The sequence below is a fragment of the Lathyrus oleraceus genome, chromosome 1, assembly GCF_024323335.1.
Source record: "Lathyrus oleraceus cultivar Zhongwan6 chromosome 1, CAAS_Psat_ZW6_1.0, whole genome shotgun sequence".
NCBI lineage: Eukaryota > Viridiplantae > Streptophyta > Magnoliopsida > Fabales > Fabaceae > Lathyrus > Lathyrus oleraceus.
The window spans coordinates 349506140-349524737 of record NC_066579.1 but is presented as its reverse complement, the minus strand read 5'-3'; the positions used below and the strand labels follow the sequence as shown (position 1 = coordinate 349524737).

Here is an 18598-nt window from a genome sequence, read left to right as displayed (position 1 = left end):
GTTAATTCCATCATGAAATTCGTTTGAAGGAAGTGTAGGGCGCGATTCCATTGGTAAGCTAGCAAATTAAACATTAATGCATTTTCCTTTAACTCGTTTTATTTCTGCAGGTCCAGTGGTTTTATGCAGAATGGCTTTTCTGCTTGCGTCAGGTTTGAAGGAGAATTGCGGTCCAAAACGCAGCGGAAATTAAAATTTTCTCCTTTAGAGATCCTTATGAATGGTCATGATCAGTGATAGAATATTTACCTCTGATGACGATTGAAACCTTTGGTGCAGATCTCTTGTGACGATCAAAACCTTTGATGCAGATCCACGAAGCGATCACAAATGTTGAACGATGACAACGTCTCTACTCAGTCCACACGAACGAGTTCCTTCAATCTCAGTGCTAGCTGGTACGAATGAAGGCTTTGAGTGAGAGAGAGAGAGTGAGGGAAAACGAAAATAATGCAACCGCTATGAATGCTTCTGCACAAGGGTTCTATTTATAGAACCACTTGTGTGGGCTTCAAGCTAAAAAAGCCCACTTAAGTGTATTTTGGCCCATATCTTATAATATGCCCAAAATCACTTAAGCCCATGGTACCTTACCATATTTCGTATTCTACTCAAGTACATCGTACCTTACGATGTTCTATAATTCACTTAAGGGCACCGTACCTTACGGTATTCCTTAGTTACTCTATCTCTCATCAATCCGTCCTTTGTGTGTGACCCTGTAGGTTTTCGTGACGTTGACAATTATATTAAATCACGCATTTAACATAATAAACAGTGAGCGGTATCTAGCAACACATCACTGCTACCCAAGACACGAAAATATCATGTGATCTGACAAAACCTTCTGTGATAATAATTATGTGTATAATTACCCCTTTGCCCTTATGTCTATATTGAACACAAGGTATAGACCGTGTCACCCTTGTCCAGTTCAATATTGGGCCCATAGACATTTATCCTGTTACGCAGGATGGGCAAATTCCATCTAGGACACTCATGTCCCTCAGCATGCTTTGTGGAGTACCCATCAACTGTCTTTGTGGTTATCCAGTTACGGACAACGTTGGGTCAGCAATAAAGCACTCGACTCTACATCTAGGATCCATAGTGGTTTCAGGTCGAAGAGTGGTATACACTATTATCACCATGAGAATAACTTATGACACTTTGCATAACTTTCTATATAGTATTCTCATAGCGGGTCAATCCGGTATAAATATTACTCTTAATATTCATACCTATGTTTAAGACTTGATAACTCTTTATCCATGATCCATGAGATATGATCATCAGTCTACAAACATAATAGTCTTAATGCTTTAATGTTATCCCACTTCACACTAAAGCTCGACTACGGATACTTTAAGAATAGTGTCCTTATGTTTAATGTGTTCTCATGATTAAGTCACACTTAATACATTAAACGGACTATCTATTCCAGGGACTTTATTAATCAACCATAATAAAGAAAATGCCTTTTATTATTAATAAATAATTCGATACAAGTACCAAAAGTATTGGCCTTTAGGGCTTACACCAACAAGGTTCTACACAACCTACCCATAGCTGCTTTCGAGAATCTACTTCCATATGTTCAAGGACAGGACCTCTTGCAATTGCAGCACATAAATCCCATATGTTGCTATGTCCTTTTCTGGCCAAAACAAAGACAAAGATCAGATGCCAATTGTAAATCACCAGAAACTGCAGCTTCTCTAGCAATAGCTTCTTCAACAGCCGGTACATCATCAGCAGACCTCAAGCTAAGAAGTCTGGCAACCTCAACAAACTCCTCAACATGAAAATATGCTCCAGTTGGATTTGTGATTTCCATTTTTACAATTTCCATAGGATCTTTTATTTGCCTGAATTGCATGGGCAGAATATTCACCCCAAGGTTTGGAAGCTTAATTGTAAGTGCATCAATAATATCCGCCTCTGCCTTCACATTTGCACTACTTGGATATAGATTAAGGCATTCTTTAGCTTTCCAGACTTCAGAACAAGAAATACTTGAAGCTGAGAAAAAGTACTCCCTAGCTGCTTGAGTGACAAGGTTTTCTGCCTTCTCCGAAGCCAAAGAAACAAAACTTGTACCCTTCAAGTAATTACGTGCAAGAGAAAACTTCCCAGCTTTAAGCAGTCCTCCGCAAAACTCAATCAAAATATATTCTAGGTCCAGAAAAGGAAATGTCTTTTCCCTCAAGTACTGCATATCACGCCACATGTTGGCCCATTCACTATCTGATCGGCCAGGCTGACGGCGAATAAATTTTGAAAGAATAAGGCGAATAATCTGTTTCACACCCTTTTCATCTGATTGAGCCCCTAGGAAAAAATTTAATGGCTTCGGAACTTGGTAAAATGCCAAAAGTCTCCCTGCTTCAATATGACCTTCAACAACTCTAAGTCTTCTTTCAAGACTCTCAACTTGAATTGCACCATTATGCATTTGAGGAAGCTTAGATAGTATGGCTGCATGATGCTCCACCTATCTGTAACTGTGCATAAATATATGCATTACAAAGCATAATCAACAGCTTCAACTTCAGTTTCAAAATAGACATTGCTTTGGAAGTTTCTGCACCCTTCCTCAATTACCACCAAGCACATGTCCAATTTATTCTGCAAAGCAATTTCCTTCAACCATCTTACTAGAAATGATTCCTCTATACTTTAATTTGTACAATGGGTGCCATCTCCAAATAAGGACACCCTGTGAAACTTTTCACGCATAAATGGAATAGCTCTGTTATGTAATCTTTCGGTTACACTTTCCTCTTTGACTTAAACCTTCCATATATTCATATGATAAGATGTTTTTTGATTGTAAGTTATTCATATGCCATGTACATGGATGATTATGATTGAATGAATGAATGAAGTAATCGAACTATGAATGAGTATGTGGAAATTCTTGAATATGAATGGATTTTTTTTTTCAATGTGAATGAAGAAAATATGAATGTAAATTTGGAATGTGAAAAACGTAAAAAAAAATATGAAATAGTAAACATGAACATGAATGAAGGATATGAACGTGAATGAAGAAAGAATGCAAATGAGTGATTGATGGGGAAAAAATTTCAGGGCCAAAATCGGGGTATGACAATACGCATCAATCGTCGAGAAATCAAGATTGATGCACATTCATCTTTATTCTTCTCAAATGTATCAAGTTACCATGACTATGAGTAATTAAACCTCTTTCTTGTTGGGATTAGGCGTGATTAACCTAAACTATATGTATTTCTTTTGATATTAGTTATATATGAACCAGTTATTCATCGATATTGATATTATCCTTGTTTCAATTGGTTAACTTATGGATTTGAACCGTGATTGAGAAATACTGTTTAAATATCAATTTAGGATAATTATCTGTTAGAAGTTAAACTCTAGAAATAGATTTATATATGTCATTCAGTTAGTTTTACAGAGATGCATCTTTGGACGCGTTTAATCCACATACCCGTGCCAAAACTTCCCCATTCCCTCTTCATTTGTTGCAAACTCACTAAGAGACATCCTTTAGAGATGCCTCAATTTGGATATTTACAGGTTATTCCGAGACACCCCTTAGAGTCTGCTCTTCCCATTGTCTGCCATAGAGAACTTGATGTCATACTTGAGGATCTCGATAGTTATCTGGTACCAAAGGACTATCACAGACTGTCAACTCCTATACAATGGGCTTATACAGGCGGTTATATCACATGGTTCTATAGGGTCATCCTATCATAACACCAGACGGTTCTGAAAGAACACATATGTCATATAATCAAGAGATACTGGAGGTTAGGGATGACCGCGTTCATGACGTGTTGTTGGTTTGTCTGCGTATTATGGATATGGCAATATCAGACATATATGTTAAATTTTTTGAGGAAGGTAGTCCCTAGTTAGTCCTCGTAGAAGACATTATTGCCAAGGCACAGAGTGCCTAGCAGTACAAACGGAGGAAAAACCTGGAGGTTATACATATCAGTAGTTTATGTTTTTTTATATTTTTTTTATATTTTCATAACAAATTATGTATGAATCAATTTATGACACTCTTAAATGACCAAAAATTGTCCTAAAATGACCTAAAATATAAATTGACTTAAAAAAAATATCAAAGTTAGGACAATATTGCTGCTATAATACATTCAGGAGATTTTCTAAGACGAATCTCTGAAATATCTCATGTCATGTGCAATAAACACGCTTCCAATAGTTTAAGATGAATTCAATGGATTTTAAGAAGATACATCTTTATATTCACTCTAAAAATTTCTAAACATATATATCCGAACTAAATTTTAATAAAATAATTTAGATGCATTCGAAGATACACCTTCAAACCTTAATATTTTTAATTTTTCGAAAGACATAGAACACACTCCATTATAGCTTATTTCTCCGCTTTAATGATTAAAATAAAACTAAATTTATATTAAAAAAATAATAATAATAAATAAAGAAAAAAAGAAAGGTGGTGTATTGAGTAAAGAGAGAGTGCGAAAATAAATTCAGAAGCCTGACGTAGCAAAATCCGTAGAAAACCGTCTGTTTTAACTTTTTGTTTGTTTAGTTGAAATCCGTTGAATGGTAGCAGCAACTACCAAGAAAAGAAAACAGTTGTAGCATTTACGAAAACAATGGAGGAAGTTGTGGAAATAGAAAGCTTAGAGAAGAGTTTATTGGAAGACAATGACGGAAACGAAGAAGAATCAGTGTTATATGAAGCATCGTTTAAAGAAATGGAGGAGAATTTCGTCAAGTACCAAACGGTACAGTGGGTACTTTACTCATTGTTACTGATATTAGCTTGGGGAATTGGGTTACTCATGTTGCTTTATATACCGATCAGAAGGTTTATACTTAGAAAGGATATTCGTTCTAGAAGCCTTTACCTTACTCCAAATGCCATTGTTTATAAGGTAATCTTTTCTTCACTTTCTAATTTGTGATTTAATTTTTATTGGAAATGATATTGGAGTGAATTTGAGAAAGTGTTGTTACAAGTTATATGAATTGTTGTTGTTGGAAATTTGTTGAGATTGTGATAAAATACATTAATATGTATCATGGTTTAAATTGCGGTTGAGGATGTTGCCATTGTGGTCATTGCAGATGCTGCGATGCACAATGCAGTTGTTGCAGCGTGAATTTTGATTGAGAAGAGTTTGAAATACCCGGTTGAAAAACACTTATTGTTAAGATTTTTCAGATGTAAATTGAGTTTTGGGTTTCTAAATTTTGAGTTTTGACAAAAATATTTAAGAAACTTGGGCGAGGTTGTCTGATGCGGTTCTTAATGTGGAAGGATGCGTGATTTCAAATCACACTGCAATTGCAGTTTGATGTTGTTGTGGAGACTACCGCATCAACAATACTACGCCGCAATTATGATTGCGGAGACTACCGCATCAGCAATATTGCGCCGCAATTATGATTTTGGACCGCAATTTAAAACCATGACATATAACAAACTGTGAATTTACTCCAATTGTTTTCACTAAAAAAAACATTTTTTAAAATCACTTCTGATCAAAACTAGTAACTGCATTTTGTATCAAGAGCGGGGTTGGATAAGCTAATAATAGTGTGTTTCAAGTTTAATTGGTGGTCTTGAGTTTGATTTGAGACTCGAGAATGAAGCAAAATTGAAACTTTTAATGGAGAACTTTGTTACTTTGTAGCTGACGTGGTTCTACCTACTTGAGAGATTAGTCTTCGTAGTTGCACGCAAGAATATCAAGTTTATATCAAAAGATAACTACATTTTATATTTTATGCTAAACCGTTCACTTTAGACAAAGTTTGTACTATTTTGATAGCTTGTGAATGTATGATCTTTGCTTTTGTTTATATAGTGACACCCCTCATTTTACAAGTCGGTTTTGTAAGAATGAGTCAGGTCAAACTCTAATAGTTTGTATGGATCTCTTGACATGTAATGTAGTTATGTGTTTTATCTAGCTCAGGTCACAAGGCCGGTACCGTTTCCATGTTTTGGGGTGCTGCATAAAGAGAAGCATGTTCTACTGCATTCCGTGGCTGATATCGTGGTTGAACAAGGTGCACTATTTTCTGCTTTCTCCTAGAGTCTGATTAGTTATCGGTTCGTTGGGTACTTAAAATGCAGGAAAATGAGGTAACTGCTCTCTTATTTGCAGTTGTGATGCCATTGCAGAGACCTCTAAATTCTTTATGTTGCGGTTACAATTGAGGTTTCAGACCACAATAGAAAACCATAATTTCTAGTATCTCATTAACTATATATGTTCGCAAGGTACTCGCTTTGACGTGGTTTTGATTTCTAGTATCTGATTAATGATATCTGTTCACAGGGTACTTGCAATCTCTGTTTGGTGTATACTCTGTTAGAATTGAAAATGTTGGAGTTAGAAGGCCACCCAGCGACGATGTTAAAATCCTCGGCATTGCAAATCCTAACGATTTCAGGAAGGTATTTTACTGTCTCATCAAATTGTGTGTTTGTGCGCACGTTTCTTTTATTTCTTCTTTCACTTTGAAATGTTTTCAGGCTGTCATGATGCGTCTATCAAACATAAGAAATGAGATAGTTTCAAGACAATCGTCTACATTAGAAGATTCTTCGCATTGGATGGTAGAAACTATTCAAACTTTTCCTCTATTTTGTTGGTATCTTTAGCTTCTAAGAGGGCAATAATCAAAGTTGTTGATTATATTTTTAAGTCCTATTGTTCATGCTGGTTGTGGTTACTTACGGTCTTTATCTTCGGATTTAACCTTGTTTTCTGTCATTGTAGTCTTTGAGATACGATTCGACTCATTCTAGGGAGCTGCTGCTACTGCAAAAACTAGAGGAAGTTGGAAGCTCTGTCAAGGTATAAATTAAACGCATCATATAGTTATTGTTATTTTCCAATTTTTAGAATGAGGAGAAACAGAAAGTTTAGGGACATGTTGGTTTGAGATATGTTTTTCTTTTCATTTACTGAGAGGATTTTATGTACATTTCAGCGAATGCAGACATTATTTGAGGAGCAACAATCTCAAACAAGTTGATATCCCATGCAACATAGCTAGCTAGTCATTGTTAGTTTGTGTCTTTTAGGGTTCAATCAAGTTTTGTTTTTTTAATGAAAATATTGTAATGCTGCTTGAACATGCCTATAATGCCATGAATGTAATCTTAATTTGGTGTTAGTGCTGGCAGTTTCTTTAATATAGTTATTCGTCTCCTGACTCTTGGCCTAAATAAAGTTCTAGGATCAATTAATTTCAGTTTTTTTAAATGGTTTTTTTTATAGTATGACATATGAAAATTTGAGTTAAATAATTATTTTTAAAATATTATTTTAAATATTTTATTATTTTATATTATAATAGTTTTTAGATATTAAAATTTTAAAAATCACTTAAACTTAAAACTATTCCAATTAGTTTTTTATAAAAATTATTTTTGATATATATTTTTTGAAAAAATCTTGTTTTAATACTCAATCATGTATATTTATATTATAGTTAAAATTAATCTTTCATTTTATACAAAACAAATTATTATTTTTTAATATTTTAAAAAAAATTATAACAATCATTTTTAAAAATTAAAAAAAAAACTATTTTAAAGCTAAAACAATCATGATCCTATTAGTGAGGAGGGAATTGAGATTTGTCCATGAGACGGAGCAAAATAAAAAGATTTGGTTTTAATATCCTTTTAGTCCTTATATACAATACATTCAATAGTGTTCTCTTTTTCTGTTTTTAGTTCACATTCTAAAAAAAATGTTTAATTTAGTCCTAAAATTATTGAATTTTTTTTCTTAAGTTTTGGTTATTCTAATATTGGGTTTATGTATATATAAGCCAAACACGTGAAAAACTTGCGGTAAATTGATTAAAAAATGAAGATCAAAGACTTTTTTCAATGAATAAAAAATAATAATATAAGGACTAAACCTAAAATAAATGTATAAATATATATGTATAATATAAAAAGTCCGAAAAATAATGGAGATATTCAAGTGATTTTACTTTTACGGTAACTTTGTAATTTTATTTGAGATATGAAAGAATAATTAAAATAAATTATTTGTGGTGAAAGTGATTGATTTCGAGAGTTAAAGTTACGGAGTCTCGAAAATTCAAAGTCGCTAAAACCAAGTCTGCCTCGGCGGAAGATATAATTGATTTTGAAAGAATTAAGTTTAATAGAATTAATTTTAACATAATTGAATTTAGCAGAATTGATTTATATTAATTTTAATATAATTGAATTTAGCAGAATTGATTTATGTTAATTTTAATATAATTGAGTTTAGCAGAATTGATTTATGTTTGAATACATTTTTATATAAACGTAAATTGAATAACAAATTTCAGTATAAAAATCAAGTTTAAATTCAGAAGTTATAAATTCTATCTTCTTGTAAAATCAATTCTTGAGATAAAATCAATTCTTCTTTCGAAAAACCAAACATCTCATAATCACTTCAAAATCAATTCTATATCTCTACTGTCAAAATCACTTCAAAATCAATTCTATACCACTCCGTTCTAGTATGTTATCAGCCTGAGATTTACGAAGAAATTGATTATTTGAAGCTCATACTGTTTGTAAATTTGCCATCATGTGCCCTCTCCTTTCTCTAAAAAATAGTAGCATAAAAATCATGCAAAATAAAAGTAGCATTTGTAAGCCCATTATCAACCTGTTCTTATGTAGATTAAGAAAAGACAGCTTATGGCCAGCGTGACCAACCAGGACAATAAGCTGCTTCAATAGCATACAAAGAACAAATGTTTCCCTTTTTCTTATGTCCTTTATATAATTTTGCTACATATGGCAAAAGGTGATAGGGTATTAACCTATCGGCTCTATTCGAGTTAGAGCAACTCCAGAAAAGAAGAAAGAGGTTAGAATCCAATGTGAAATTGGGATAAAATTTTGGCTCCCTTTCATTCATGTAAAAGATGGTTATAAAGAAAAGGAAATCATTCTAACAAATTCCCTAGATTTCCGGATCACAAGGCAGCTGCTACATGATCAATACAAGTGGAAGCTTCTAGTACGTAATTAAAAGGAAAGGTAAAAAGGAAAACAGAAAGTGACGGCAGCACAATAAAAATTTCCCTCAGGCAAAGTCTTGCATCCAAATGGGTTGCTTTCTAGCCCTTCGACTCTTTCTCAACACTGGGCCTCCAATCTCTTTAGGCCCAATAGCAGAACTTTGGTTTGAAAGGGGCTCTGAACCCGTATCATTACTCTGTTCTTCCACGACAACCTTGTCCTCAAGATTGAAATTCGGATAAGTTTCCTTGAGCATATTGATCTCTTCCCAAGTGGCTTCAACGGCAGGTAATCCTACCCAATGAATCAATAACTGTTTGCACATTCCCGTAGGTGTTTGCAGCTCGCGAGCTTCAAGAACCTGGGCAGGTTGGAGGGCAACCCGGGTGCCTATGACAGATGGGTCCAGAGAAGGAGTGATCAAAGGCGGGTTTCCGTAATATTTTTTGAGCTTGGAAACATGAAAAACTGGGTGAATGCGAGTCGTGTCTGGTAATGCCAACTCATACGCAACCGAGCCAAGGCACTGTAGAATTTGAAATGGACCAAAATAACGCTTTGAAAGTTTAGGTGAGGCTCTTCCCCGAACTGAGATTTGTCGGTATGGTTGGAGACGAAGCCAAACCCAAGTACCAACTTCAAAAGAACGATCTTGTCGATGAGCATTGGCCTGATTACGCATACGCATATGTGCCAACGTCAAGTTCTCCTTAATGAGCTGTAGCATCTGGTGTCGTCTTGCCAAGGTTTCATCAAGAGATGCAACCACCGTGGACCCTGTGATGTAGGAACGGATGGAGGGGGAGAGCGACCATAAACGGATTCAAACGGGGTCATTTTAATGGCAGTGTGGTGAGTGGTGTTGTACCAATACTCTGCCAACGGCAGGTAAACCAACCACTGTTTTGGTGTATCCCCAGTCAAGCAACGCAAATAAGTCTCCAAAGTGCGGTTGGTTACTTCTGTTTGGGGATGGTAGGAACTGCTAAAAGCTAAGGTGGTACCATGTAAACGAAATAATTCATGCCAAAATTTGCTCATAAAAACCTTGTCTCGGTCACTCACAATAGTCTTTGGCATACCATGAAGCTTTTAACTTCAGCTAAAAATACAGCAGCAAGCATAGATGCGGAGAAAGCAGCAGGTAGTGCTATGAAGTGCGCGTACTTGGATAACCGATCTACCACAACCCACACAATTGTTTTTCCTTGCACCGGAGGTAAATGAGTTATGAAATCCATGTTAATGTCTTCCCAAATCTGACCCGGAATGAGTAAGGGGTTCAGCAGTCCGCCTGGTTTCTGCGTCGATGTCTTGTACTGTTGACAGGTTGCACAGTTCTGCACATAACACTTGACATCCTTAATCATTTGGGGCCAATAATAAATGGCTGCCAAACGTGCCATCGTCGCTTTGACCCCGGAATGACCTCCTACAGCAGAAGCATGTGCCTCATGTAGCAATTGAGAGCGCAATTTGACTTCGAAAGGAATGAATAAACGTCCCTTGAAATAGAGAAGACCATGTTGCACTGTAAAGTGAATGGATGTGCTACTGGAGCTACTCAATTTAGACAATAATTCCAGCCCAATCTGGGTATTTGCATAAAAATCAACCAATTGTGTCAACAACAGTGGTTGACTTGCTGACAGACTAGTGTATACTGACACTATAGGTTCTGGAATTCGGGACAGTGCATCTGCTACTACATTACTGCACCCTGGAGTATAAAGTATTTCATAATCAAAACCCAATAATTTGGTGAGCCATTTCTGTTGCGCCGACATTTGGACTGTTTGTAAGAACATGCCCCGTAAACTCTTTTGATCCGTATAGATGCGGAAATGACGACCAAGTAAGTAATGGCGCCATTTCTTCACAGCCGACGTGATCGCAAACATCTCACGCTCGTAAGCAGATGCTGATTTCATTTGTGTGCACAACTTCTTACTAAAGAATGCAAGAGGGTTAGTAGCTTGAGACAACACTGCTCCAATGGCGATACCCGAAGCATCTATGGTGACATCAAACGGAAGTTCGAAACTGGGTAAAGCCAAGGTAGGCAACTGGATCATAGCATCCTTAAGTGCTTGGAATGCCTCTAAAGCTTGCTCATTCCAAATGAAACCTTTGGACTTCAAAAGGTCTGTTAAGGAACTAGTAAGGGCTGCATAACCTCGAACAAAACGGCGGTAATAACCTGTCAATCCAAGAAAACCGCGAAGGGCTGTAACTGAAGTAGGCATGGGCCATGCTGCTATAGCCTGTAGTTTCTCTGGGTCAGCTGCCACTCCATCGGCCGAAATAATATGCCCAAGATAACCAATCTGATTAACTCCGAACTCACATTTGGAGAATTTAGCAAACAGTTTGAGTTCGACCAAAATTTCTAACACCTGATGGAGATGCTGCAAATGGGACTTCCAATCCTTGCTATAAACCAGTATGTCGTCAAAAAAAAACAAGCACACTCTTGCGTAGAAATGGTCGAAACACCTTGTTCATTGTAGCCTGAAAAGTTGAAGGAGCATTGGTAAGTCCAAACGGCATCACTAAGAACTCGAAGTGTCCGTCCACGGTCCGAAAAGCTGTTTTAAAAGTGTCTTCCGGTGCAAGGAGTATTTGGTGATACCCCGAACGCAAGTCCAACTTAGAAAAAACCAAGGAGCCATGGAGTTCATCAAGAAGTTCATCAACCGTGGGAATAGGAAAACGGTCCTTAACCGTAACAACATTTAATGCACGATAATCTACACAAAATCGCCACGTGCCATCTTTCTTTTTGACTAATAAAACCGGAGAAGAAAAGGGGCTGGTACTTGGTTTAATAATTCCCTCATGGAGCATGTCATGGATCATATTTGTCATAATTTCTTTTTGGAATTGCGGGTAACGATACGGTTTTATATTGACAGGGTGAGTGTTTGGGTTTAGATGTATATGATGGTTTTGGTGTCTATCTGGGGGAAGGCCTTGAGGGGTGTCAAAGATGGTGGCATACTGGTGAAGTAAGTCTTTAATGGCAGGGTCAATGTTATTGTTGACTAGGTGCTCTGTTTTGGTTGTGGTGTTGGAATCAGGTTTATCAAAGGAAGTAAGGTGAAGTGAATGGATAGAGTCAATGGCCTGGGTGAACATAAACCTACAAAACTGAGCATAAGATGCCGCAGTAGGGGTCATGGAAGTAGAGCCGGTGAGGGTGGTCGGTTTGTTGTTATAGGTAAATTGGATGGACGGAATCGAATAGTCAGACAGAAAAGAACCCAAAGTTTGTAACCATTGAACTCCTAAGACAAGGTCTGCTCCATGAATAGGCAATATAAAGAATGAGATGTGGAAATCTTGTTCAGCAATTCTCACCTGCACGTCTTGACAACACCCATTACATTGAATGGAATCTCCATTACCCACAATCACCGAAAAGGGAGTGTGTGCCACAACTGGAATGCCCAGAAACTCAGCAATCCTGGGTTGCATAATGTTGTGAGAGCTTCCTGAATCAATTAGAATTGTAACCCCCAACTCCTTAATGTGACCATTCACACGCAGAGTTTTTGGAGAAGGTGGACCTAATAGCGCCGCCTGGGAAAGCTGAAAGTGTTCACCACTCTGATTCAGTTCCTCCACCACCGGTATAGCAACAGGTTCAACCTGCTGATCGAGCAACGCAGAGTCTAACTGCAGTAGAGTTGATGGCTCTGGAGGTGGCTCATCCTCCGCCAAAAGCAGGAGAAATTGCTTTTTGTGACAACGGTGACCAGGGCTGAACTTGTCATCGTAGTTAAAACAAAGCCCTCTGCTACGCCGCTCTTGCATTTCAGTAGGGGATAACCGGCGAATAGGTATAGAAGACGGCGGAGGGTTTCCTGCAGGTCCAAGCAACGAGGGAGAGCTTGCACTTCGTGGCGGTCTTGCATAAGGTTTGGAATCTAGAATTTTCGCCTCAACCAACTTCGCCAACCCAATTGCTTGAGTAATGGAGTGAGGTTGCAAAATTGCAAGCTCACGTTGAATGTCGGTACGTAACCCTGAAATGAAACAATTAAGCAAAGATTCAGCTGAAAGACCCAACACCCGATTGGAAATCGTCTCAAATTGTAGTTGGTACTCCATCACTGTGCCGACTTGAAAGGAGCTTAAACAATGCTGCTTGATGATTAACATAACAGGAAGGGCCAAAACGTAACTCCAACGCGCGAGTGAAAGCCGACCACGTCGAGAGTTGTTGAGTGGAGTGAAGCCATTTGAACCACCCAAGAGCTGAGCCTTGCATGAAGAACGGAACCAAGGCGAGCCTTTGACTGTTTGGCGTGTTCATGAGGTCGAAATACTGTTCTGCTTGAAATATCCACTCAAGGGGGTTGGAACCATCAAACGGAGACAATCGTACCTTGGCCGCTTTGGGAGCAGGAGTGGGAGGGGCGGAACCACTACCTGAAGGTTTGTGGTTAACGACTTGCTCTCGGAGAGTTGCAATTTCGGTTGTCATTACTGTATATTGCCGTTCAAAAGCCAGTTGCATTTCTTTCATCTGAGCTAACACATCTTCTGGTGTTACTTCAGGAGGATCGCCGCGAGGCATGGTGAATGAAAGCACCAAAATGATAGGGTATTAACCTATCGGCTCTATTCGAGTTAAAGTAACTCCAGAAAAGAAGAAAGAGGTTAGAATCCAATGTGAATTTGGGATAAAATTTTGGCTACCTTTCATTCATGTAAAAGATGGTTATAAAGAAAAGGAAATCATTCTAACAAATTCCCTAGATTTCTGGATCACAGGACAACTGCTACATGACCAATACAAGTGGAAGCTTCTAGTACGTAATTAAAAGGAAAGGTAAAAAGGAAAACAGAAAGTGACGGCAGCACAGTAAAAATTTCCCTTAGGCAAAGTCTTGCATCCAAATGGATTGCTTTCTAGCCCTTCGACTCTTTCTCAACACTGGGCCTCCAACCTCTTTAGGCCCAATAGCAGAACTTTGGTTTGTTTGAAGGGGCTCTGAACCCGTATCAAAAGGGTCACACAAAATTCTAGTAAAAAATTTACCAAGACTAATAGTTACCTTGTACAATTACAATACATGTATGTTTCACAGAATTTACCTACTCTAATCCAAGCTACTGCTGCCTAATAATTAAGCAAATCTATTTAAGTAAAAACTTTCTCAAGTATGAAGTTAAGTTATACAGACAAAACCTCAAAAGTCCAAACTAAGGTTTTAAATTAAGGTATGCAGCCGCAAAGTTAATATTTTTGGGACCTCTACAACCGCAGTTGCAGCTGTATCAGCCGAATTTGTTTCTAATTTTTTAATATCGAGGATTGTGAGGACCTGATACCGCAATTTAAAACCTTAGTCATAGAAACTAAATTAGCTTTATTTCGCAGGTGGCTGGGCAAACTGTTGCAGCTGATGAACAACATGCGACATTCTAGGCCGCATAGAAGGGACATGCTGTGTGCATGAATAAACGAGGTCAACAACCTTTTGGATAGCACTAGTCTCGGGGATGATACTAGTAGACGAGGATGATATATAAGGATCCAAGAGTTCAGGGTAGCGGTGAGCTTGAACAAGAGGTGTAGCCCATTCGAATATACTCTGCCAACCCACAGAATCAACTGCCTGTGCTGGTCTACGTCCGCTTACTATTTCAAGTAGTAGCACACCAAAACTATAAACATCACTCTTTGTTGTAAGCTCGTTTCTGTAGACGAACTCCGGAGCAAGATATCCATAGGTTCCACCTGCCATCACAGTCCTCTCATGCATTACTTCATATGGCACAAACTTGGACAAGCCAACACCCATAAGATGTGCTCCAAACTCCTCGTCCAGCAGCACATTACTAGCTCGTATATCTCGGTGAACAACTTGTGGCTTAACTTTGTCATGTAGAAACCTGTTGAAACAGGAGAAAATTAATTTTATGAGAGGATCATGAGCCGTTCCAACCCTTCAGACAAGATTGTGGGCCATGTACAGCAGCCAAACTAAATAACTAATGTGACTCTATCATAACAATTGAATTGGCTAACGGGTGATACCTAACTTCCATAGCAAAAGCCAGAAGAATGATGATCATTGCTCTGATGTAAAATTAAAATCAAAGAACAGGACAGTTGGTTTAACATATGTATTTTAGCAACAGAGAAATCCTAAGCATGACAATCCATCAGATCAGTGACAATGGTACTCTAGAAAAAAGATCCTACTAAAAAGATCATGAATGAAAGTGTGAATTAAGTAATTAATTAAATGTCCCCTTATGTAATTTGCAGTATTACATATAAGTCAAAGTGGGCAATGGCCATGTAGTAGAAATTATAAAGAATGCATACAAACTGCAATGTCGAAGGGATAATGACCTAAATGCCAAACACAGTTTACTTTCATAAGATAATAAGAAAACTTTTATTAATTGTTTGAAAACATGTGTAATGGCAAGAGAAGATGTATAAATTAACATGAAGAAAGTTATAAAAAAAATTAGTATATTTTGAACTTACGCTATTCCTTGAGCAAGCGTAGTTGCAATCTGCATCCTCATAGCCCAATCTAAGCTGCGACCTCCCCTTGGTATGTGATGTAGCCATTTATCTAAGGGACCATTAGCTACAAACTCGTAAACAATATAGCGGTCACCGTGATCATAGCAGCACCCCATCACAGCCACCAGATTTGGATGTCGAAGCCTGGCAACCCTACCAATTGCAGAATTGAACTCTTTTTTCCTCTGAAAGCTTGACCTCTTTATTCTCTTAACAGCAACCTTTGAGCCATCAGGTTGGACCCCACTGTACGTACCACCAGTCTTGGTATCCCCAGCAAGACGGTTTCCTTCACTGAAATTTTTTGTAATTGACCTTAGTTCCTCTTTCGTATAGACTTTCCATGATGGAAGTGAAGTGGCAGGATCAGATAGTTTTCTAGACCGTCTTCTCTTTTTGCCTCGCTTAAATACAAGAAGCCAGACAACAACTGCTAGTGTTGTTGAGAGTATCAAGCCACTCACCACTGCAAGGATTACAAGGTAATCCCTGTGGCAGTGCATATGATTACATTTCATATCTGAGATGGAAAAAAAAAATTATCAAAATATAAGATAAGAAACTGAGAAAGAAATAGCAGCACGCGAAGAATAAACGATTGAGCTGGCAATGGTTATTACAAAAATTATGCACAAATATAGTCAAAATAGAAGAAAAGAAACTTAAAAAAATAGCAGGCACAAGAATAAAAAAGAAAAGACAAACATTTTTGGAAGAATGGGTTAAATAATTGGATAATATGCATACTAAATTTCTAATGAAGGTAAAATGAGAATCCACTGGTAATATAAACAAAAGCATACCTAAGTCAAGTATACATAGAGAAGCGTGAGGATTATCGCATCTCTCACTCATGAGGGATTTGGAATTATTAGTCATTACGGCACATAAATTAGCTGTACTGTTCCTAAGGCATGATCGTCCGGTTCCAGTACAATTAAGTGGAACATTAGCCAAAGGAAATATGGACTTGTTCCATTGAGAATTATCCGACCAAGTCCACTGAAAACCTGATATAGTGCTGTTGAGTAATCTTCCTCCAATCCAACAACTATTTATGGATTCGCCACATAGACTTTGAGCAAAATGCTGCTCCAGAACCGATGACAATGATGCTAAATGTCCTCCATATTTATTACAACATGTCTCTGAGTCATTCCAAGATTGAGGCCTCCCAACATGGAGAAAGCATTTGGTCTTATTAGGGTCCATAACCCAACCATTTGGGCATGGTGCTGCACAAGAAGAGGGGAAAATGTATAATACTTGGATACTGAAGGATGAATATGCAGATAATTGATAATCAAAATGTGACTTGAAGCACCTTCAGATAAAGTGCATTATAATTAAGATAACACATTCTATTATGGAAACATTAAAAACTAAGAAGCATTATGTATTAGGGAGTTCTTAGACACGTCATTTGGATGCGAGCATGAGCATGAGCATGCATCTGCTCTGGACACTACCTCATCAGAAGATCTAGCCTGGCAGTTAGAATTAGATGATTCTATATAAATTTGTTAGTTTACTATTTGGCTTCTTAATTTAACTTGGTGGTCACTACCTAGTCAAAGGAGGATAGAAGAGCATAGCGCAGCGACAGTCCCCCAAAACGTTATATCAATATAGTAGATAGCAATATGGCCGCTATGTTGTAGTATAGAGAAGCAATACTAGAAATTTATACCAAAAACATGTAAGAACTCAAAAAATAGAGACAAGTTCACAACTAATAATTGAAGCTCATTGTTACCAAATATTCAAACCGAATATAAAGCAATTAAGTTTTATCCTCCAAGGCCTAAAATAACTCATCTAAGCATTTAATACAAATGCAAGTGATTCCTTACATGGAATCACTATTTACAAGCCCTTCCTCATCATCATGCTCACTCTCTTCACTACTAGACTTCATTTGTTCTCCATCCTCCTCCTCTTCTGCCTATATGGTTTGTATCTTTAGTGGCACCTTGGTTCCTCGTTCTATTTGGCTTCCTAGTGGTTGTTTCCAGATGAGGGCCGCTGGAAGGCCGCACAAGGTGAGGAGTGGAGAGAATGTCATCTAGGGTCCGCTACGCCACTATGGCCGCTATTGACTACACTGAGTGGTTAATAACAGCTTCCTTATAAATCTTGTTATTCAGTTAGTAACTACTACTAATTTCACGTCGGACAAAATTGTACGCGATCGAGTATACAGTAGCTTCATTTATAGCAAACTACATAAACTACTCATGTATAATTTCAGATATTAATCCATTTTCATCTTCAATCACATTTCCATGAATAGTAACTCTCCTTTTCAATAATCAATATGCAAATAACAATTCTAAAACTGAAAGAGTACCACAAGATCAGAAACATTGCTAACACACTCTGTATAAATTTCATAGATTTGAAGTTCATAGATTTGAAGTTATGAGTTAGATATTATACCTTTGGTGTCTCTATTGAGTGAACCATTGAAGTAACCACAAGTTTCATTAAGATTCTACAAACACACAAGCAAAGCCATTAAATTACCAAAAGTGTTCAAACAAAAAAGGTTAAAAGATGAAGAAAGAAGAAAACTCACCGCATTGGAAGCGATTCCAGGAAGAAGAAACAACGGTAGAAGAAGGAGAAGGAATTGCAGAACCGTGAGATTGAGTTCCATGGAGAAAACCTCAAAATATCGTATAGCGAGAAGGTGCGAGAAATAAAGGAGAACGAGACTTGTTCATTTCTCAACTGTGAGAAGTGTTTGTGTTGCTGTGACTGAGATTAATTGTAGAAGTCCAATCTTTTTCAATTGTCTTTCTTTTTTTAGTCAAAATAAAATGGGTTTAATTATGCAAATGTTCTTGAATAATTAAGTTAAATCAACGCTTTAATTTGGTTGTAGTAAACAAATAAAAACTTTTAATTTAATCTTATAAATTTTAATTTGGCCTCTCGAATGATTTATTTATTTTTACATAAGTCGTTTAAATTGGATGATGTGTTGTAGC

General features: G+C 37.3%; 2 protein-coding genes across 4 annotated transcripts; one reads left to right on the top strand and one right to left on the bottom strand.

The window, feature by feature from the left end:
• The first annotated feature begins 4527 nt into the window (after window positions 1–4527).
• LOC127136034 (uncharacterized) lies at window positions 4528–7274 on the top strand. 3 transcript variants are annotated; one of them, XM_051062643.1, is made up of 6 exons: window positions 4533–4928; window positions 5976–6069; window positions 6342–6460; window positions 6539–6622; window positions 6786–6863; window positions 7000–7274. In XM_051062643.1, the coding sequence occupies exons 1-6, from the start codon at window positions 4647–4649 to the stop codon at window positions 7042–7044; spliced, it is 702 nt and encodes a 233-aa protein (XP_050918600.1). In that variant the 5' UTR covers window positions 4533–4646; the 3' UTR covers window positions 7045–7274. The 3 variants fall into 3 exon arrangements, with proteins under 3 accessions (XP_050918604.1, XP_050918597.1, XP_050918600.1); XM_051062640.1 differs by having other exon boundaries at window positions 4531–4928; window positions 6342–6622; XM_051062647.1 differs by lacking the exons at window positions 6786–6863; window positions 7000–7274 and having other exon boundaries at window positions 4528–4928; window positions 5971–6069; window positions 6342–6622.
• A 6807-nt stretch (window positions 7275–14081) lies between these two features.
• On the bottom strand, window positions 14082–18396 carry LOC127136026 (C-type lectin receptor-like tyrosine-protein kinase At1g52310). The gene is made up of 5 exons (XM_051062633.1): window positions 18184–18396; window positions 18045–18099; window positions 16409–16840; window positions 15564–16125; window positions 14082–14956 (listed from the first exon to the last, which is right to left on the bottom strand). Exons 1-5 carry the CDS (start codon window positions 18262–18264, stop codon window positions 14431–14433), a joined length of 1656 nt encoding a protein of 551 aa, XP_050918590.1. The 5' UTR covers window positions 18265–18396; the 3' UTR covers window positions 14082–14430.
• Window positions 18397–18598: the final 202 nt, after the last annotated feature.